Genomic DNA, 23,662 nt, shown 5'->3' with positions numbered 1-23,662 from the left:
CACAGTCTCTACGATTAAATCCATTCATTCAACAAACACCTACTAAGCACCTACTATACGCTATTGGTATAGAGGGGAACAAACAGACATAGCCCCTGCCTTCACAGAGCTTACATACCGTGCTACCAAAGTAACCTATTCAGGATACTGTAAGAACATACAATAATAGATCTAAGTTTTTTTTACAGGGGGGTAGCACTCAGATGTTTAAAACTAAGACAATGAAAATGAGGATCTTGAATAGTATTAGTACACTTTTTATTAACTCACTTGGCCACCACAACAACCTAGTAACAGTGATATTATATCTAGTTGACTTACTGACTTAGTGTTATCATAACCCTGTAAAATAACTGCTCAGTGCCTATGTCTTGGGCTCTGTTCCAGGAGTGGAACATAAAGCCATGAACAAGACACATCAGGTCCTTGCCTTGCTGGAGTTTGAATGTATCACCTTCATTCCCCCCCATACTTCTGAGACAAATACATTCCCCCTCAGATGGGGATTCATCCTATTTCTTATCTAGTAGTAATTATAACTTCCCAGAGTTACAGATTAGTAAATGTTATACCTCAAGATTTAATACATCAGGCATAAAACACTTTTCAATAGTGTCTGTTGGACAGTAGATGTTCAATAAATGTTAACTTTTGTTAGAACTATGTTACTATTACAATGCTAAATATCACGTCCTTTCTGGTACATTGGATGTCATCTCTTGGATTAAATTCCATAAGCATTTACTGTAAATCTATCATGAATTGATATACTCCTTCATGGGAATTATGAGATCAGTGAGGAAAACCTCTTTATTATTATCTAAGTCCACCCTCAATACTTAGGAGCTGTGTGAATTTGGACAAGCGTCAACCTCTGTAAGCCACAGTTTTCTCATACTGAGAAATCAAATAATACCTATCTCATTCAACTGTTGGCCACAAATGTCAATAAATGTAGGCCGTAAGTCATAATTATTCTTATTACTCTGAGAAAGACATGAGTTAGTTCACAGTTTATGTGAAAGACTAAAGAATAAGAACTCTTTTCTATCAAATTAAAAATTAACAGGCATATCACTGAAGAAAAAAATTAGGAAAATTGCATATTTTTTCTCAAGTGTTTTCAATGGCATTAATTTTAAAACTATGATTATTCCTCCATATTAAGATTTGCTGGGCCTGCAAAAAAAAAATAGGCAGAGAGAATGTTACTAGCAACTCTTGTAACATCATAAATTATTTAAATCAAAGAGTACCTATTGCCTAGAATTTGGACATGTATGAGATAAAGTGGATTCTTTTCTCGGAGCAGAGATTCAGCTGTGAAATAGGTTGAAGTTATGGGGAGAAGATACCTATTAGATAATTTTATGGTCTCTTTAAATATGTGTATATGTAAATGGAATTCTTAGTTCTTTCAAGCATATGTACAAGCATAATCGTTATTAGCATGATTAACGCACTTCTAAAACGTATAACAAATAAATTGTAGGGTAGGGTCTTGATTTTTTCCCATGAAACTTGCTGGTAGTTTAGGGACCGAATCCATGAGACACATCTGATTCTAGTGCTTGAGACTCAGAAGTTGGAAAAAGTTTGTAAGAAGGGCAAGTAGCGTCCCCAGAGTTCCATGGCATCCACTATGAGCACCCAAAGCTAGGGCCTCCTTCTGGTTGACTTGCGCCAAGGGACTGGAGAAGAGGAGTCTCTCTTCTAGATACAGAAGAGGGTTTGGTGCTCTGAATCCTTCATAAAAATTATTCTGGCCGCTGTTTCTAGGTCGGCTTAGGCTTTAGTTCCCCTTTCCTTTCCGAGACGGCGAGCCTCTCTTCCTTTCCCAAGATGGCGGCTCCATAATCCTCTGGAGGCGGCCCCCGTAGATCGTCTCCGGACGAGGGGGTTGCTAAAAGCCCAGTTCTTTCCTATGACAGCGGTTACAATTCAGACCCGAGGAGGGGCAATTCAGGATACCCCGCGATCGAGAACCTTATCCAAGATGGTGGCCGCGGGGCTGGGCTGGAGTCACCCTCCTCTACCAAGATGGCGGCGGGCGGCTTCCGGCACGCGCTTCCCCAATCGCCTTCAAGATGTCAGAGCGGAGGCGGCCACCGTCAGAGTCGGAGCGCGGCGGGAGGAGAGAGAGTGGCTGCCGCCGAGCCCCGGGGCAGGGACGAGGTGGAGCAGCAGCAGCAGCCCCAGCCTCTGTCAGGAGCTGCCTAGCGCTGTCACCTGTGGGGGCGCAAAAGTTACCTCCCCAAACCCTAAAGCAGCACGGCACAACCTTTCCCCGAGTCACAAAAATCATAATATGTGCCACACAAGGTAGGAGGCTCGGTCCCGGGATCGCCCAAGCCTTCCGGACGCGGCAAGCTGGGGAAGGGGGCTGGGACAGGGGCATCCCGCGCGGTCACCCGTCGCCCCACTCCCCTCTCCTCTCTTTGGGGACAGGCCACGTGTTTCCCTCGGACTGAGGGGGAGGCGCGAAACAGAAACAGCTGGAGGGAGTTTAACGCTGACATTTTACAGCTGCGTGCGTTTTGTTTTTTGGGGGGGGGGGGCAGGGGTCCGACGAACGCGATAGGGTGAGCGACGCTTTGAGTCCCGGGAAGCAAATGTCAAGATTCGGGGGAGGGGCCTCACCGGGAACTTGGACGCGGGCCCCGGAGGGGGTGGAAGGAGAGGTCAGGGGTTTGGTACTGGGGGAGGACACACTTCGCCAGCAACTTACTATTTCCCTTGCAACTTGTTTTTAGGCCTGCCACCCTCTGCTTTCTTAATCATAATAAAAGAAGTGCAAAGAAATCCAGCTCGCCGGAGGTTTTGCATTTGGCGTGCAACTTCCTTCGAGTGTGAGCGCGCTGGGAGGGAGTGAAGGAGGGGTGGGGGTTGAACTTGGCAGGCGGCGCCTCCTGCCGCCGCCGCCGCCGCCTCGCAGACTCGGGGAAGAGGGTGGGGGACGGTCGGGGCGCGGGGGAGGGTGGGTTCTGCTTTGCAACTTCTCTCCCGGTTCAAGAGCGCGACGGCGGCAGCTGCAGACGGGGCAGCCCAGACGATGCGGGGGTGGGGGGCCTGCCAGCACGCGACTCCCCCCGGGCCCAGAGTATGTATGCGCTGACCCCCTCCTCTCCCCTCCCCTCCTTTAAACCTCCCCAGAGGGCGTGTCTGGCCGACCAGCCCCGAGCGCTGCCGAGACGCTGCGGCACCGTTTCCGTGCAACCCTGTAGCCCCTTTCGAAGTGACACACTTCGCGCAACTCGGCCTCGGGGCGGCGGCGCGGACCACCCCGCAGCTCTGCTGCGGGCCGCGCCCCCGCTCTCCTACCCGCCCGCTGTCACCCGGAGCCTGCCGCCGAGGGAGAAGGCGAGCTCCAAAGTGGGACCGGAGCTGCGGAGCTGGGCGGGGGCGGGAAGGAGGCTGCCAGAAGAGAAACTAGAGAAACTCGGTTTCCCTCTCCAAACCGCCCCAAAGAGACCAGGTCGGCCCCCGCCTCCGCCTCACTTTCTTTTTCCTGGGGTGGGGGCCGAGGAGAAACCCCGCGCGCCGTGCGGGCGGCTATGCCTAGGGCCGCGGGCGTGCAGGCGCCGTCGGGACCCGGGTGGCGGGCCCGCGCGGAGGGCGTGAGGGCGGGGGCTGCGGGCGCCCTTGCAGTTGCCAAGCGTCGCCAACAGGTTGCACCGTTCCCCGCGGCCGCTGCGGGGCCCCTCGGGCGGGGAGCGGCCGGGGGTGGAGTGGGAGCGCGTGTGTGCGAGTGTGTGCGCGCCGTGGCGCCGCCTCCACCCGCCCCCCGCTCGGTCCCGCTCGCTCGCTCAGGCCGGGCGGCCCTTTCCCGTGTCAGTGCTCCCTCCCCTCCGCCGCCGCCTCCTCCATTTTGCGAGCTCGTGTCTGTGACTGGAGCCCGAGTCGAGTCACCGCCCGCCCGTCGGGGACGGATTCAGTGGGTGGAAGGAGACGCGGCAGCCGGAGCGGCCGAAGCAGCGGGGCGCCGGGACAGGGACCGCGCGCCCGGGAGCCCGGACCGGCGGAGATGAGCACGGAGCGGGGCGGAGGGCTGGCTTGTCACTTGGGAAATGGGAGACTTAATTAAATAGGGGCTCTCCCCTCCCCCCATGGAGAAGGGGGCGGCTGTTTACTTCCTTTTTTTAGAAAAAAATATTTCCCTCCCGCTCCTCCTGCTTTCACACGCTAAGTTGTTTATCTCGGCTGCGGTGGGAGCTGCGGACGGTCGCGGGTGAGCGGCGCCGCTGCCAGAGGTAAGGGGCGGGCAGGGGCGGGGGCTCGCTTCGCCGAGGTGCCGCGGGTACCGGAGGCCGAGTCGGGGGCCGCCGTGGGAGCGGGCAAACTTTTATTAGCCTCGGGGAGTGGGGGTTGGGGGCTGGCGAGGGCCGGGTGATGGTGACGAAAGGGCAGCGCGCGGGTGACAGCGCTGGCCTCTTCCTCTCCCTCTGCCGCCCGGCCGAGCCGAGGGGTAGGAACCTGAGCTCGGACTGCCGGGGGAGCCTTGTCTTGCTGCCGGGGCTTTCAAGCCTCTCGTTCCCTGGCGGGAACCCTGGTCTGTTTTTTCCCCCCAAGTCCCCCTTTCTCTTCCCTCCAAGGGGGCCGTCCCGACACCCATTTTTATGGTGAACGCTGAGCCGCGTCTGAATTCTACTCGCCCAAATATTTCCACTCCGCCCTAGCGCGCCCGAGCGCGGTCAGGGCTGCTGTCGAGGCTCCCGCGCGCCTCATTTGCGGCGGGCGTGCGGGGCGTGCGGGCGAGAGAGAGAGCGCACACGCAGGGGCTGACAGTCCGCGACTCGGAGACTTCGGCCGGGCTGGCGTTATCTGGTAGAAGTGGGCGTGTCGGAGGGAGAACTCAACAGGTCTGGACACATTTCTCTCCTAACCTCGCACTTTTTTTTCTTCCACCCCCCTCCCGCCCCCAGCAACCCCCAAGGGCTTGTTCTTTGGCGTTTGACATCATTTTGAGCCTGACGCTTCTACGTGGCCCCTTTTAGAAAAAGACCCTCCCTGACCGTAATAGTTTTCTGCTGCGATTTTTAACAAGTGCTAGTTTGATGTTTGGGGTTGCAGAGTTGATAATTGCAGCCCTGTGATACTAGTTAAGACCCCTTGGTATGGTTCATTGGGGCCCCTTAGTATGGCAGGGTTATTTGCTACGCGGGGGGGATAATTGGATAATGTAGCTTGAGGGAGCGTTTCGTTTTAGGAAGTATTGTTTTGGTTTCGGGTTTGAAGGCAGCTGTCAAAAAAACGGCGTGGAAATTCATTAGTCTCCATTTGATACCTTGTGTTTAGAGATCGCTATCAGATAAACACGGCCGGAGAGTGGGTAGACAAGCAGTTTACCCTCGAGATTGGTAGTGACAGATCCCCACCCCTCTTCCCACCTTCATTATTTTCCCGTTTCAGTGACCCTTGACGTTTATGTTTCTTAGCGTCATAGTATAGGAAAAGTTTCCTTTTATTGATTGGGATTTGACTATCATGTCCCAAATCTGCTTATCAAAATCTTTGCCCTTCTCTTAAAACATCCCGATTATTAACAATATACTGGCAACCTAATCCTCTTGAGAATAGGCTCAGAATTGGGATAGGTGAAGGTTTAGAATGCAGAGAAAATTATTCTGAGCATTTTACTGGATACTGTTTTATTTTGATTTATGTGAATGTGATTTTACAGTTCTGGGTTTTTCTCTTTCAGTACTGAGGTATTTGGAAAAAAAAGATTTTAACTTACAAGTATACAATAGTATTTTATATTAAGGGTCTCAAGCAATTTAAATAAATGCAGCTTAATCTAGATGTTACTGTGAGTTATAAGGATCAGACAGCGATATTTAAGGTATATTTAAATAAGCTAAAATTGTAATGAGAATTTACTACATATTCTATTCTACTTTTTTAAATCTAAATTTTGGTTATCCTGTGTACAATGTATCATATATCCAAAATTTGGAGGTAGGCACTATTAGGCATATCCAAGTCAGAAATACAGGTTAAAATAAGAGCCTTTCCCCAGCCTATTAGAAAATAAGCAGATCAGCATTGTTTATTTTTCAAATAAAATGTGCGTGGTTCAACAGTAGGTTGTACTTTAAAGGGTTGGATGTGTGACTAGCTGGTAGGAGGGGAATTTGGGAATAACTGGGAACTGAAAATTCTGGTATAGTATTTACCAAATGTTAAATGTATCGGTTCTTAGAAAAGCAAACAGCCTCAATTGAAAAGAGGTAGGAATTTTAATGGTCACACTTTTTTAAAAATTAAATACTTTGACATCAACTTGAACCTTCAGAATAATCAGATGTAATGAATTATAATGTCTGTGATTAACAAAGCTGCACGTTCAGTGAGTGGCAGGATGAATAGCCATGCTTAGTTGGGAACGATTTTGTCCTCAGCTGTGCAAATGGACTGCATTGTACTTTTAAATGTGGCACACTGAATGGGAGCAGGGCACATGGCTTTTTATTCTGGAGGATAGAAACTACTCTTCTGATAACAAAGAATTTGATTCGGAGTTAACTAAAAGGTTCATTTAACAGGCTGTCTCTTACTAATCGGATCACAGAGATAATGTGACTTTAGAGCTTATTATGTTTTTTCCCCCCCTCTTTTTTTTTTGTAGCAGATATTAACTTATGGACTCCAAAGAATCATTAACTCCTCCCAGTAGAGAAGACATCCCCAGCAGTGTGCTTAGTCAGGAGAGGGGAAATGTGATGGATATCTATAAAGCCCTAAGGGGAGGAGCTACGGTGAAGGTTTCTGCATCTTCACCCTCACTGGCTGTTGCTTCTCAGTCTGACTCCAAGCAGCAAAGACTTTTGGTTGATTTTCCAAAAGGCTCAGTAAGCAATGTGCAGCAGCCAGATTTGTCCAAAGCAGTTTCACTCTCAATGGGACTGTATATGGGAGAGCCAGAAACAAAAGTGATGGGAAATGAGCTGGGATTCCCACAGCAGGGCCAAATCAGCCTTTCCTCTGGGGAAACAGATTTTCGGCTTCTGGAAGAAAGCATCGCAAACCTCAATAGGTCGACCAGTGTTCCAGAAAACTCTAAGAGTGCAGCATCTGCTGCTGCTTCTGCTGCCCCCACAGAGAAGGAGTTTCCAAAAACTCTCTCTGATTCATCTTCAGAACAGCAGAATTTGAAGGGCCAGACTGGTACCAGTGGTGGCAATGTGAAGTTATATACCACAGACCAAAGCACCTTGGACATTTTGCAGGATTTGGAGTTTTGCTCTGGTTCCCCAGGTAAAGAGACGAGTGAGAGTCCATGGAGATCCGAACTGTTAATGGATGAAAACTGTTTGCTTTCTCCTTTAGAAGGAGAGGATGATCCATTCCTTTTGGAAGGAAACTCGAGTGAGGACTGTAAGCCTCTCATTTTACCGGACACTAAACCTAAAATTAAGGATAATGGAGATCTGATCTTATCAAGTCCCAACAGTGTACCACTGCCCCAAGTGAAAACAGAAAAAGAAGATTTCATCGAACTCTGCACCCCTGGGGTAATTAAGCAAGAGAAACTAGGCCCAGTTTACTGTCAGGCCAACTTCTCTGGAGCAAACATCGGTAAAATGTCTGCCATTTCTGTTCACGGTGTGAGTACCTCTGGAGGACAGATGTACCATTATGACATGAATACAGCATCCCTTTCTCAACAGCAGGATCAGAAGCCTATTTTTAATGTCATTCCACCAATTCCTGTTGGTTCAGAAAATTGGAATAGGTGCCAAGGATCTGGAGATGACAACCTGACTTCCATGGGGACTCTGAACTTCCCTGGTCGATCGGTTTTTTCTAATGGCTATTCAAGGTAAGATTAATGCCTTTCTATTTCTTAAGAATGGTACATCTAAGATGGGTTAATAGATTTAAACATTTATTTGCATGTGTTCTCCAAAGATTCATGTGTTTTTTCATATGAATAAGTGGTTTTTGAAAGTGGGCATTGTAGACAACCTAAGTAATTTATCTGTATGTAACCACTTGAAGTTTTCCCCATAATTAGTGGTATTCAGTATCTCATTGGCCAGTGGTGAAGATTTCATTTAAAAGCTTTAAAATAGTATTGCTCACTAACATATCTTAAGTAAAAATTATATAAATTCAAGGGAGTATAACATCTGATGATATATTTTTGTGTATATTCCTTTAGTTGTTTTAGAATATGCTTCTACATTATAATAAAAAAAAACCTTAATTACATAATCAAAAGTTGTGCTGCCGTACGTGTACATCTGTGAAGTGTTAGCTTGAGATTAAAGGGTTAAAAATTAGAAGTACTAACAATGAGCCCTATTCTTCAAACTGAACCTTCTGTTGAAGAGTTTGAGTTTTGAGATTGCTAAAGCAATGCAGTAAACAGTGTACCGGACCATAGTATTAAACATAGGTTTTGCTCACAGGGTTCCTAACCTAAGGTAAACAAGTTGTGTCTGCTGATCATTGTCTTTAAGAAAGGAATTAGTGGCAACATGGTGCAAAACAAAATTTTACTTTCAAATGCTCCTGCAAGTTCTAAAGTAGATAACTGATGGCCAAAATTGTTAAGATTCAATTCTCAGTTATTTGGTTTCTCTCTAATTTTTACTCAGTTGTTTATAAGTATACTGATATTTCTGTCTGATCTCATAAAGTTCTGTTAAAATGGAATTATCAGAAAAAAATTCTAAATTTATGTTGGTAGAGGTTAAGTACTCTACCCTATACCCCATCGCCAATTCAGAAAAGTGCTAGACTATATGTCCTTTTTAGGTGTGAAGGAAAATATAAAAATGTGGATTGTAGTGAATGACAGGAGATTAATCAGTGTGGTTTTTTTTTTTTTTTTTTTTGAGGAAAAAAAAATCACATAGTGATTTATTTGTATGTAACCATTTCAAGTTTTTTCTTAAATGTTAGTGATATTCGTCATTCCCATTAACTAGTCATTGAGATTTAATTCTCTTTAAAATACTTTCTCCTATGAAAGGTATCTCGATACTGAGGTGTTTCTTTTCTTTCCTGTTTACATAGGAAGCTTTTCTTATTAGGGAAAAAATTTAGATGCTGATTTAGGCTATGTTCTATCCTTCTAAAAGGCTTAGTTGCTATCAAAAGAAAAAACAACTTGGTTATTATGTGTCTCAATGCAAACTTCCTACTAATCTATTATTTAAATAATAATTATCTTTATTTAGAAGAACACAACATTTTATTATTGTCTTTCTGAACTGAAGGGTTAAAAATGCTTTCAGTAAGGAGACTTGGGATGTTTCTTATTGCATAAGCTGTTATGTTTTCGATATTAAAAGACAGATTGTGTTTTAAATTTTTCAGTCTCAAATTTTTGGCAATGGCATTCATGTGCTTGGTTTTCTTAAAAGAGTTAAGTACAGTTGATTTGATTAAGCTATCTGTAGGAAACTATTAAACTGATTTATAAAACGTGTAATTGTACAAAGAAAGATAATACATTTTAGGAAACTCTTGGGGATTATTAATGTACTTTGTCCTGATAGTCATCATGGTATTGTTTTCATTTTCCTTACTATAAAAAAAATGGCATGGAACAAAACTTATTTTCCATTCACTATGAACTTTCATTAAGCCCTGTAAAATCTGGGATATATGGAGTATGTCATAGATGATCATAGTTACCCTTAAATCATTAAAGATCACTTTAATATTTTAACTTTGTAGTACTGTATTACATGATGTGTCTTCACATATTTTTAGTTTGAGCCTCATAGCAACCTTATGGAGGTAGGTGAGGCGATGACGTGGCTCTTTATAAGTTCTTTAATATCCAATGAAATTATTATTTTTATGCCAATGTATGATTTGGAATTATAATCAGTAGTCTCTGTACTAATGAAAAGGTGTTATATCTTACATAGGATCATTTGTTAATGTTTGAAAATTTTATACCTAAGCCATTAACTTAGCACTCGGAACTATGATTATCCAGAACAAAGCTTCATCCAAATAAATTGAAACAATGTTTCTTTTTAAACCAATATTGAATTAGTCTATTGTTTCCAAACAACAGCCTTGATATAACTACAACTGGTTGCTTTCTCTTCTCTATATGTTATCTGACTCTAGCCAAATAGAAGCTATGATCAATGACCCTGAGTGATCAGCAAATAAACTAACACGTTGAGACCACAACTTGATTGAATACTGACTTTATGACTTTAGATACAAAAATATTCAATGCCACTAATAACTTGAGTTGAATTCCTTTTAAATTAAAAAACAGCATTAATTGTAATTTGACTTTTTAAAATGCAACTTAGAATTGCTGTTTATCAGAATGTTTTTTAAAAAAAAAAAACCACCCCATTCTCCTGGTATGGGGGGGAGGCATTTCCTTTAGATGTGTCAATGCACCACAACCTCGAGTTATCACATTAAATTGTAAAATTGTGAATATCATGATTGAGCACAGTAAAGTATTTTCTTTTTAGGGTTTAAGTTCATTGATAGTAAAACAAGAGAAACCTTACTTAAAGAAGTAAAATGAACTAGCCATTCTAACTTTTATGCTTTTTTAAATACTGAAATTCAGTAAGTTTAGCATAAACTTACAATATTATGAAGGCATATTTCTGCATAATTTGATCTTCAACATTGATTTTACTTCGGCATTAATGGTGAAACTGCTGAAAAGTAGAGAAAAGGAACTGGTTTTAGGTGGAATTAGAACTTTTATTGAGATTGTGTTGCAATTTTAGTGTTAGAAAGTTGTCTGTCTCCTGCAGCGTGGGATTACTGGAGAGAAAGTGATGCAGGATGAAATTGAACTTGTAAATTCAGTCTTAAGTGGAGTCTAGGGGTCTGATGATTGGCACTTAATGAAGCTACTAAAATTTATGTAGGTTTTAACGTCTTTCATTAATCACATCTGTGTCTGATTTTATAAAGTAATGAAATTGAAGACCTACACAAACACAGGGTGAGTGAGGCAAATTCTGTCCCTTTCTTATTTTTTTTACTAACATCATGTTGAACGTTTCCTCAGAAAAAGGAAACATAAGAGATTTTGTTTTGACGATGATGATTTACCCTTCCCCCTTTTTAATGGATACTTTCTTTACTTCCTACCTTTTCTTTTTCCTTTCCTTCCAAAGGTTCCGACAGTGGATGTTTCAATGTCTTTTAAGCTTAATATTTCTGATTTTCATTCACACAACTGATTTTTGAATGTTAAAGGAGATTTTCTTTGGGGCATATGTTTATTTACTTATTTTTAGCTTTATGATAAAACTCTCTTTAAATATCTATACCTTGTTACAGATTAGTAAAAGAAACTTTTAAAACATACTGTGTATTCAGGTGTGTCAATTTAGTGTGAAATGACTAATACAGAAATGTGTGACTAGCATGTGGTCAGATTTTATTGAAATCACCTTATGATGTTTGTTTGCCTATTCCCCTTATATTTTTATAATTGGTAACAATTTATATTCATAATGCTGTTTTGGTTTTGTCTGTGTTTTAGATATTTTAGTTTGACCACTTTCAATATATTACTGAATGCTTATACATTTTATGAAAGACTTTTTCTGAAATACACCTTGCATAAAATATAGGTTAAATGCAAATTGTATTAATAGTGAAATTAGTATGTGGGTAGAGATCACTTTAGGGACCTTTTGAGATGCTAGTAAAGAAGAGATTGGATCCAAAGGGTTTATTTTAGTTTGTGCCTAATGTGGAAGACAGAGCATCTGCATTAATTGGTTAGTTATATAAGTCTTAATCTACTCTGGCCTGCAGATGATTGAAATAGCCTAGTTATGTTAGGAAATCCTAATTTACATTAAGTTTAGAATAGGTCTGCGGTATAGGTATTAAAACATATTTTTACTTTAAGGATTACACCTAATTTTAATTAGCAGTGAGTTCTCATTATGTACCACATTTATGTGAATAAATTAAATAGGCAAAATAGGTTTGTGCCAAATAAAACGTTTATCCTTCTGAGGACATCCTGGTAACAGTTTCATGAAGAGTAATTGTGTAAGGTAGTATTTACAGGTATTTGCTAAATTAATGGGCACTTGCTTCCATTATTTCTGAGTCATGGAAAATATATATTGGTGAATCCTGTTGCATAAAGAGCTTTCAAGAAATATTTTGTTGAATTAAGCTAGAACTGAAAAAAAACATCAGTTACTTATTGACCTTTACAGAAGGGGTTTAAAAGCCCGAGCCCTCCTTATTTCTGTAGCTTCAGAAAGCCAACTAACTGCTCTCATTTTCTTCTGGCGTATTCTACTTGGGTTTTGTATTTTTCAAGTAAATGAAAATATTCCCATAGAGAGCTCCCATTTTAAAAAAGAAAAGATTCATTGAGTGCTCTCTTCCCTTTGAATGCTGTGTGATCACTTCCATGCTAAACTGGATTACAGTGTGACTTGGGATGATGATTTTTAAAAAATTTTTACACATTAAGAAAAATACAATTTTATAGCTGTTCGAAATTAGTTGTTGACAGTGGTCGTAACCCCCAAACACCTAATTTCAACCCATTGCTTTCTTTATTCTTCAAAACCATCTCAAATGTCTCTAAATAGAGGATTTTCAGTGGTAGTCTATGAATTAATCGGGGAGAGAGGGAAGAAAGAGGAGCAACAGAGGTGTGGAATAGTGGAGGTAAGTTTTAGAAATATCAAGAGATTTCTAAAAACCAACAGTTTGGATCAATTGTCATGAATTCAGAGGTTTAAGAAGAGCGATTTAGGGCTATGTTTACAATTTAGTTTCTTTCATTTGAGGTAGAAATCTAAAACTGATTGTGGCGATATAATCCTAATTGTTTATGGAGTTATGTTGTCTCTTGCTATGTTTTATTACCAAAAAAGGATGTAATGCACATTTTACTTTTAGATTATTTCAGCTAAGATGAAGTTCATGTTTGTCCCATTTTTATTTAAAATTATATTTTATAAAAATGATTATTTAAAAATGGGACAAACATAAACTTGATTTGAACTTAACATGAATATGAACTTATGAACTTAACAAATATGAATTGCTATTTAATTAATGGAAATCTAATGACTTGAATGCAGTTGAAGTAATGATGTCTTATGTTGATATCACCATTTCATATTTCATAGTGCACTTTTACATACATTTTCAACTATGGTGAACAACCCTTTGCTTTGGTAATGTGTTTCCGTGGGTTATGTATTTTTCTGCTGGAATATTAAGGAAATTAAATTCTTAATTAATGGTACATATGCAGAGTAAATTTTGGGGTTCTGCAAGTGCTCAATAGTCATTTAAACTATACTGCAATGTAGTCCTTAAATCCAATTATTTTGAATGAAAATGTGTCATCCCCTAATTTTATCTTTGGGCCAATTTAAATATTAATGACTTATCCTGATAGAGTTGCATGCTTAAACATACTTCTTTCAGAATAACCCAAGTATTAATATTGAGTGCTTTAAAATATTTTTTTCTTTTTAGTATGTTTCAACAACATTAATAGTGTCTATAATGCAAGTTTAGTGAAAGTACCTCTTATTTGTTTTTTTCATTCATGCCATATGGCACCAAAAACATACAAGGGGAGAAAAAGGTTTAATGATACAATAGTTGTAGATGTTTTATACATCGTTATACCTCGAATTTTTATTTTTGTAACTAATAACTTGAGAGTTCAACTTAACTATGCAGTGTTGAAGACATATGGTTTGTTGTAATAAGTGTTAACTTATTTCTTTTTATAATAAAATTAGCCTTTATTCTAGTTGATTTCATAATTGTCCATAATAATATTTAGCCCTGGCTATTATGAAAGTATATTTGATAGCCAAATTTTGAAATCTATTGTGAAATGACATACAATTTAGTACATGATTTATTATTTCATGATGGTTGGAGCAGTGCTATGACTTGTGACCTTATGATCGTCACATGTTGAACATTAAAGCTCTACCAGTTTGTTATGGACACTGTTTTACTTTATGTTGTTGTGGTTGTTTTAATGTTTTGTTTTATAATTGTTGGGGCTTCCTTAATTTTAAGATGATTTAAATTGTGAGATTTGGTGCCTTTTCTTTTTTTACCCTCAGATCCCTTCCAAACAATTTGATGTATTTTTCAACAGTATTATTCATACTAGAAAAACAGTAAACTAAAAATCCAAGACCTGAACTCTAATGCTGAGGGAAGATAATCTATAACCTTGGATAATTAGGTATTTTGGAGTAAAAAATATTTTCTTTGCGTCTATGTCTGAATTGTTCTGAAAGCACCAGTCTTTCTGTGTGTGTGTGTATGTGTGTGTGTGTGTATGTTTCTAAAATTCTGCAATCCTCAACCTATCAATTTGATAAGGGAAGTAATTGGGGTAGAGAATGGTATATTAAAGTTGGTTCTTTGATATATTCCTTGTACATTATCAAAAGAAGACAAGTATGAGCCCAGATTTGGTATTTTTGCAAGGATTTAAAATAACGTAGTTGGTGGCACATAAAAAAAGAAAATGTAACTATTGCTGTTGTTAGAGCCTGAGAGGTGAGACTCTCAGAGGTTGCTTTATGTGTTAGGTACAATGATTTTAGATTAGAGCATAAAAGGACTTGAGAGTTCATCTACTTCAAGATGAGAAATTGAGACCCATAGAAGGTGTTTAGAGAAAGATTGCAGAATTAATTAGTGATGTAGCCGATTGAATATTCCAATTCTCCATCATCTAAGCTTCCCAGCAGGCTTCTCTATCATCTAGCTCTCCTCTAGAGGTATGAAACAAATAGTTGATTGCTATAATGCAGACTAGTCAGATGTTTTAAAAAAGTTACTTTGACACATTTTAGATTTTTATAATAAAATATACAGTGTCTATATTCTTCCCTGTAAATTTTGTGAATATTTTTTGCCCACTAATGATTGAGCACTAATTATGTGGCAGCACTATGCTAAGCACTTTGCATGCATTCATCTCGTTTAAATCTCTTAATCCTATGGAAGTTTTTATTCTAGTTTCTATATTAAGTTTCTGATTCTGTCGATATCCATGTCGGACAAAAGGCAGCTGTTATTTACCTTAATTTTACAGGTAGGAAAACTTGAGGCATTTAAAGAACAAAAGAGAAAAGAATAGCCAGGAAACCTTAATACTGATCTGAAGGGAAGTATTTAATATTGGGTGTTAGAAATTCCTCAAGGATCTTTAATAATTTTTATTTGTCAACACTGAATCTTTAAATGCTATATACAGGAGAAATAGGATCGAGCCTCTGTTCTTTTGTTTATATGTGTGTACTAGTTGCCTTTTGTCAGTTTCCACTTCTATAAAAAAGTGAGAGCATTTTTGCCTGACAGGATTTGTGCATGTGTGTTTACTTTGAAAATTAAAAAGCATTATAAAAATGCAAGGTGGAATTTCTAAAAGTCTGCCAAGCACACTCAGCTCAAACCAGCATGACCCTCATTGGCTAAGTATGCTGTGACATCTGTGACTGTGGTGTAGGTATTTCCTATTATCAAGCACTAAGAATTTCTTAGTGCCTCCTATATGCAATCCCTGAAGGGCCATGGATCTCAGTTACGTAAGGACTGAGACTATATTTAAAGCCTTTAAGTGCCAAGATAATTATCTTTACGTTGATTTTTTTTTCAGTTTTAGTTTTTTCGGAGCTCCTTCAACAAAGCTTTATGCTGGATTTTGTTACATCTCAGATAATGCCATCTAATTTACCAGCCATACTTGATCACTTCAACTTTGTTATCTTTTTATTAGTAAATGCTAGGATATCCCCTTTCTACTATTTTTTATGGTGTGGTATTCTTATAAAATCAAGTACACAGAGATTCTTTGTCATTGAGAGACTTTAATTTGCCTGAAAAGAGAATGAAATTATCAGCTTTACTTTTTTTTCACATTTATTATATTTAGTGAAGCTGTATGAAAAAGAGCTTTTGAGTATATTGAATACCAAAATTTATCCTAAGTGTATAAATTTGGGAGGATTATTAAACTTAACTGCATTTACTATTGATAACTTTTTTCTTTATTAATCAAGTGTTTGAAAAAAACTTCAGTAAAACAAATTTGATGGATTAAAACAAAGTTATAAATCTCTTTTTTATATATAACAGAGTCAAGTATAGAAGTAATAAATAGCAGTTTAAGTTGGTAAACATTACCAATACAAATCGTAAATTTGTAGGCAGGTTTCTTAGGCAGAAACTTTAAAAATGTTAATTAGAACATTTCATGAAATTAGTCATCTAGAATCCAGCTGGGTTTATTAAGGACTAAATAGATTGATTAAAAAAAAAAAAAAAAAACCCAGAAAGCCCAAAATGGATTTTGTATTTCTAAGCCTCCACCTTGGGAGGCTATGGATATTATTCGTCTTTTGAAACTGCCTTCAGAGCCACCTTGTAAACCATAAAAGAAAATTGGACTCATTACACCGTAGTAACACCTAAAATATTCTTGCTTAATCAGAAAATGTATGTATTCCTTAGCTTGATCACTTACTTTATTTGTGTGACTCCAAATGATTTGAACATTTCCAGATATTTAGAAATTCAGTCCTCTCTCAAATTATAACATTTTGTTTTCATTGAGGGTATTTGTTAATAAAATAACCCACATAGGTATTTCTACAGATAATGAATAATTCTGTTTTGAATATGCCTGGAATAAGTGTGTGGCCTCCCAGGGTGACTACTTTCAAATGGGTGATGCTCAGTGGCTAAGTTCTGATTTGTGTTTTAAGTTATTAAAGAACTTTAAGGCCAACACGGCAGCTCACACCTGTAATCCTAACACTTGGGGAGGTTTAAGTGGGAGGATTGTTTGAGTTTAGGAGTTTGAGACCATCCTGAGCAAAAGTGGAGACCCTGTCTCTACTAAAAATAGAAGAATTACCCAGGCGTGGAGACTGAGGCAGGAGGATCACTTGAGCCCAGGAGTTTGAGGTTGCAGTGAGCTATGATGGGGCAACAGAGCAAGACCCTGTCTCAAAAAAAAAAAAAAAAAAAAAAGGAACTTTATGCTAGCAGCTTATATATTCTCTTTTCTTGACGTGGTACAGAAAAAAAATAGAGGTTACTCTCACCTCTAAGCCTGATTTTTTTCATAAGTGTTTATTTTATGTTTAAGTAAGGTGGGCCTGCCTTTGTCTTTGACTTGTTTGACTAGAAGGAAATTTGGTGATAGCAGATATAAAATAAATGTAATGTAAATTCCTGTAACAATCTCCAATAATTTCCCATTCCAGTTCTTCAGTGTCAGGGAATAAACTATCTGACAATCATTATGGCAAGAATAACTCAAGTACACTAAAATTATTTACGCCCATAAAGTAGTTTTAACTGAGAGTAATTTTCTACTTTTATTTCTCATAACCTAGAAAAAAAAATCTCTGCTGTTACTGACAGTACTTTAAAAAATTAAGTGAATTTTAGTTGTTACTACTATTTTCTAAATTTAGTCATGTTTATTATTTATAAAATGCAAGGATTAGAATGGATCCTGGTCTTTGAAATCAGGAAGATACATGCAGTGGTATCAAAAATAGGATATACCTTTTGTAACCATTCTGTTAGTGCTGAAATTCTTGGAGAGGATTTCTTTGTAAGAACAGCTTGCTTGAGAACTTTAGGTTTCTTCTGAATTGTACTAAAAACAGTTTTCTTAAATACTTATTCTTTTTCCCCGAAGGATGATTTCTAAGTTTTTAGTAGCTAAAAAGGGGGATAAAGAGCCATCCTAGCATGGCTGATGTGCTTTATTGCCTACTTGGGGTTTTTTTTTTTTTTTTTTTTTACCTGTGTTTTATTAGCCTTGAATCTCCTAGCTCTGTTAGCTGGCAGATTTTTCTATTGGGTAGCAAATGCTTCTTATCACTAAACATGTATCATGGGCTGGTGTTAATGCAGTCTTTGGGTATGAGATTTTTAATATAATCTAAGAAGAAATATTTTTAAAAGAAAGGAAAGAAAAATAGGTGAAGTAATTTCTAATTCAGTATATTAGGGATGAGTGACCCTTTAATTGATAATGTCATTTAACAGAGCTGCACAGTGCTTTGAGGGTGTACCCACAGATATACTGCAAAGAGAAAACAGAGTAGATAAGGAAGCCAGAGGGAAAAGTTAGAAACCCCATGAAAATTCTAAATTTCAATTCTAGTGACTGGGTAAATTTGATTTTTGTATGTCTGTACCTGTTTCTGTATGGAAACTGGGAAATATATAAGCAGCCTACATTATTGTGTTCACAAGTGGAAGAGCTACAAAGACATGTTCTAGGAAAGGAATTCTTGAGATTAGTGGAATGGGAGGTTAACTAGATGATCTCAAAGGTCCTTCCAATTGTACTTGTAGCAACAAACATTTATCAAGCTAGGCACTGGGCATGCAGAGATGAGGATTAAAACCCCAACCTCAAAGAGAGAGCGGTCTGGTGATCTTTGTACCCATCTCTCCCTCCTGCCAATTTGCTTTTTGAAATGTGCGCTTGAACGATCTCAAGCTCATTCCTGCAAAAGCATCACAGAAACTTCATGGAGGAAAGTGTGTGGATGAATGGGAAATAAGAATTGATTGAGCTATGTGGAATAAGAAAAGGGGTGACAAGGAGTCTGAGACAAAAGAAGGAAAAGGTGGAAAGAATGAGTTGACTAGATGAGGACTGAGCAGTTAGGAACGAGCCAACGGGAGACTTCAGTTACTGTTGAAGGAAAGTAATATGTGCGTACCGTCATCCAAACATACATGATACAAGACAAGGAGACAGCACAGCTTTCACTGTAACCTCAGCTTACGTACGCTAGGCATAAGGCTTTTTTTCCTTCTAGTCACTTAAGAATATCTCCTTATTCTCCAGGAGAAATGCAGTCCTCTTTCTAGATATTCCTGTACGTGAGCCCAAATCTCAGCAATTTTTGCCTGGAATGTTCTTTCTCCAGAAAGAACAAAGTGGTTTACTCTCTCACTTTGTTTAGATCTCCACTTGAATGTCAGCTGTGTAAGAGAGATCTCTGACTGCTCTACCTGAAGTAGTAGCATCTTTCCTTCACAGTTCCCTTCCCCTGGACATCATATATCTAATTATTTGTGTCTCGTCTGCTCACCTGCTACGTAAGCTCCATGAGAAGAGTGATATTATCTGCTTTGCTTACTCCTGTATCTTTTTTTTTTGTTGTTGTTGAGACAGAGTCTCACTTTGTTGCCCAGGCTAGAGTGAGTGCCGTGGCGTCAGCTTAGCTCACAGCAACCTCAGACTCCTCGGCTTAAGCGATCCTACTGCCTCAGCCTCCCGAGTAGCTGGGACTACAGGCATGCGCCACTATGCCCGGCTAATTTTTTCTATATAGATTTTTAGTTGTCCATATAATGTCTTTCTATTTTTAGTAGAGACGGGGTCTCGTTCTTGCTCAGGCTGGTCTCGAACTCCTGACCTCGAGCGATCCACCCGCCTCGGCCTCCCAGAGTGCTAGGATTACAGGCGTGAGTCACCGCGCCCGGCCATTACTCCTGTATCTTAGCACCTAAAAATGTGTCTAACACATAGTGAGACCTCAGTAAATACATGTGGAATACCTGAATAAATAAAACTTCCCATATAAACCAAGAAGATGTGTAGAAATGGATTGTACTTCTATTCTTTTCAGAGAAAGGGAAATGTCAGCAGATAGTGAATATCACTAAAAGGAATGGTAGCCCCTGTTTTCTTCCCCAGAGAGGAAATCAGTGTTAAGGCTGACAGGTGCTTAAGGTATACAAAGAGAAAGTATACATAAAAAAATGTATTTTCAATTATTGTTAGTCTCTAACTTTGCTCTAAGACATGGATTTCTTTTCAGTTTCTTAGAACAACTCTGGTACATTTACCGTTTAACAAATTAGGGTAGCCAAAGTTTAGAAATGAAGGGTTTTGGAGGGTTTTATTTGATTAGTTTTTAAAATCTTGCTCAAGATAGTAAGTTGTACTAAATAGAACCTTTCGTAGAAGGAGCTTTCTTCTTTATGTTTTTCACTTATATAAGAATTGAGATTATTCTAGCAGATGTCTAATGTGTACATTTGTATTGACTTACCTAGAAAATCAGACAAGAAATCTATTTGCCCATGGTTCAGATAGGTGTGTATGTAATCGCTGAATACTTCGAGAGGAGAAGTGTCTTGTTTTTGCCTGGATTTCTAAATTATCTGTCTTCTGCTTATTTATGTTTTAAGATACGACTTTATTCTATGTATAGGTTTGACTCATTCTGTCTTTAGTATGTGCAGCAATTCAAAAGGTTAATAGGATAAGTTTATTTCTTCTACTAAGAATTGCATGAGAGTTCAACCTCGTATGGCAAAGACAGTCACAGAAAAGAGAAAATGCAAGGTAAGTAGGTATTTGCTAAAGCAAGAAAATCGGATGAGGTCATTTAAAAATGAACAGCTCTAGTGTTCAGGCAAAAAAGAGGGGAGGACCAAAGGACAGGGCTCTGGAAGGCATCCAAAGAGAGCAGCCACAAAAGATACTGAATGAATAGCTGGAGAATTAGAGATGATCTTAAAATGGGGTGGGGGAGAGTAATTTGTGTTGTCATGTCAACTAGGGTAGAAGAGAGAGAACAGAATATCATAAATACATGAGTGCTTGTTATGGAGGCCAGTCGTTAAAACATATAAAAATTCTCAAATATCAAAGCCAGAGCAATTAGTGAAATTCTAAATGGAACAATGTAACTAGTGATTAGTTTATAATTTAAAAAGAAAGAAGCTCTAAATTTGAGATTTACATTAAAATATTAAAGCGGATAAGAAGAAACATACTTCTGAGACCACAAAGACCTTTTTTTTTTTTTTTTTTTTTTTTTTTTTTTGTTGAGACAGAGTCTCACTTTGTTGCCCAGGCTAGAGTGAGTGCCGTGGCGTCAGCTTAGCTCACAGCAACCTCAGACTCCTGGGCTTAAGCGATCCTACTGCCTCAGCCTCCCAAGTAGCTGGGACTACAGGCATGCGCCACTATGCCCGGCTAATTTTTTCTATATAGATTTTTAGTTGTCCATATAATGTCTTTCTATTTTTAGTAGAGACGGGGTCTCGCTCAGGCTGGTCTCGAACTCCTGACCTTGAGCAATCCACCCGCCTCGGCCTCCCAGAGTGCTAGGATTACAGGCGTGAGCCACCGCGCCCGGCCCAAAGACCTTTATACTGGGTTAGGAGTAAAGTACAAAGGCTGGAAGCCAGGAGAGAATTAAGTTTCTCTTCCATGAGAAGCCAGCACAACAGGAAAAGACTAGCCACACCCTGGTTCAAACTCTTATTATTCTTATCAGTAGTCTCCTAATTGTTTTCCTAGTTTTCCCTTCTCCCTTCTTAATCCATTCTGCAGCCTACCGCCAGATTAATCTTCTTAGAACACTGCCTTCAATAATGTTCCCCTAATCAAAAACCGTCTGTGGTTCTGTTGCTCATAGCATAGTGGTTCTCCATCTTCTTTCTGCCACAACCCATATCCCAGGTGATACAGGGTAAGTGGCCCCATGATCTCTCCAGAACCCTTGGAGGATTTGGGTTGTAAACAATTTTATGCAGCTCTACCCTAGTCTGTCTTATCCAAGAAAGCTTATCTGAATGCAGGCGAGCATTATAGGGATAGTCTGTGAATGGGCTCTTTCATTATTATTACTTTTTTTTTTTTTTTCCAAATGCCTCTTCAGAATTTACAAAAATAACATAGGCTCATTCCCTTCAGTAAATTTATACCCCCAAAAGTTAATAAACTTATTACTATTACCTCTTCCGTCCTCCTTGTTTCTTTCCTTCCTGTCTGTCTCCCTGTATCCTCCACATTTCTCTGTAATCAGTGCAGGAATATGAGGCATAGATACATAGGAGGCATTCTGGGTTGTTTGCTTTTATAAAATATAAAGATCACTTTTTTTTTTTAAGAGACAGAATCTTGTTCTGTCACCTAGGTTGGAGTACTCTGGCATGATCATAGCTCACTATCACCTCAAATTCCTGGGCTCAAGAGATCCTCTCAAGTAGCTGGACTACAGGCATAAGTGGAGACGGGGTCTTGCTATGTTGCCCAGCCTGGTCTTGAACTCCTAGTCTCAGGAGATCCTCCTGCCTTATGCCTCCCACAGTGCTGGGATTACAGGCATGAGCCACTGTACCTGCCCAAAAATGGGATCATCTTCTCCCCATTTCTGTGCAGCTTATCTAACAAGCACCCTCTGAACACCCTTCCAGATCAACAGATGTGGATCTCATTCTTTTAAATAGTTGTACAATATTCTACTCAGGTGGTTTCATGATGTTTGCCTCTACAAACAAGGCTCGAAGAAACACCCTTTTCTGTGTATGCTTACAAATGGCAACAATGTTTCTAACACCAAAGTAGGGCTGCTGAGTCAAGGATATGTGTATTTAAAATTTTAAGAGATATTTCTAAATTACTTTTCATAAGGATTACAGTAAATCACAGTCTTAACTGGCAGTGTTTATACTTTTCAATAAAAATGTATAAATGATTATTACTAACACATTCCTTGCTGCAAATCCAAAACCTGATCACAGCTTACCAGTGTGCCAGATGACACAGCTGGAGACTGTTGCCGTCTGGAATTGAGGTTCCTCTCTGCTTTTAAGGATGTGTAAAGTTCTAGACCAGTTTAGTGCCGCTTATTTTGTACATTTTCCTTACCTAGTCCAGCCCATAGCACCCTCCCCTCATCTGATGGTGTCCTCTGGCAGGTGCTGACCACATAATTCTTTATGCTTGACTCAGTCATTAGCACACAGTAGGAACGTACCCAATGAATGTTTATTGAATTAATAGTTTTCTTTATATATTTCTAATTTATCTCTTGAAGTAGATCCAGTTTCCTTAATGACAAGGAATGTTTTTACTACAGTACTTTGCCCTTAAGGTACTCAAGTTAGGTTGGCTGTTTGAACAAAGAACCACAGGGAAGAGGAGGCAAATAGCATGGCCTTGCCTTTAACGCATATATTTTACTACCAGGAAAAACTGGAACTGTATGAATCCAATAACAACGATAAGAACAACACTCGTATTGAGCAATTACTATATGCGAGGTACAGTTCAAGCTATTAATACAGAGAATACAGCAGTGAATAAGGCCGATGTTGTCTTTCCCCTTGTGGAGCTTATGGTCTAAGGATGTTACATTAAAAATATTTGTAGGGCACATTAAAAAAAAATTCTATTAATTTTTAGGCTCTTTCCAGCGGAGGCTGTGGAATATTTATTGATTCATTCAGCATTTACTTAGTGCCTACTCTGCCAGGAACTGAAGAGAAAGCCCAAAGGCACCAGCCCTTTGCTGGGAGGTGGGGAACCACCCAGGCTGACTGCTGGTGGGCAGTAGACCTGTTTCCCAGACTGGCCTCACCGTTTCTGTATCTGCATATAGAAACAAAAGAATAGGTACAGTGATTAATGTTGACATATACCCCGGAGGCATTCCTTTTTAGGGAAAGGTGCCAATCCTCATCAATGTACCTAAAACACAAACGACTGAAGAGTATGCTCCTGTCATTGTCATAGAATCTTAGGATTCCAACTGCAGCTAGTCTTACACCCAGTCCTCACTTTTCGTATGAGGAAACTAAGGTCAAGTACAATTAGTACTGTGTTGTGGGTAAGAATTAGGACTCTGCAGTC

At 39.7% G+C, this 23,662-nt stretch overlaps 1 protein-coding gene across 7 annotated transcripts in view; it reads left to right on the top strand.

Annotated features, from left to right (window-relative positions):
- Window positions 1-2,157: 2,157 nt before the first annotated feature.
- Window positions 2,158-23,662, top strand: part of NR3C1 (nuclear receptor subfamily 3 group C member 1) — a 90,286-nt gene continuing 68,781 nt past the window's right edge. For 2 of the 7 annotated variants that reach the window (XM_069483821.1, XM_069483815.1), the window contains exons 1-2: window positions 3,823-4,250; window positions 6,629-7,822. In XM_069483821.1, coding sequence (XP_069339922.1) covers window positions 6,642-7,822 — 1,181 coding nt within the window. In that variant the 5' untranslated portion in view covers window positions 3,823-4,250; window positions 6,629-6,641. Of the gene's footprint in view, window positions 2,323-2,998; window positions 3,101-3,332; window positions 3,476-3,822; window positions 4,251-6,628; window positions 7,823-23,662 lie in introns of those variants that run through there. The other 5 variants (XM_069483816.1, XM_069483817.1, XM_069483819.1 and 2 more) reach the window with 5 other exon arrangements.

The sequence above is a fragment of the Eulemur rufifrons genome, chromosome 10 (genome assembly GCF_041146395.1).
Source record: "Eulemur rufifrons isolate Redbay chromosome 10, OSU_ERuf_1, whole genome shotgun sequence".
Taxonomy (NCBI): domain Eukaryota; kingdom Metazoa; phylum Chordata; class Mammalia; order Primates; family Lemuridae; genus Eulemur; species Eulemur rufifrons.
This window is presented reverse-complemented; position numbering and strand designations above follow the sequence as displayed.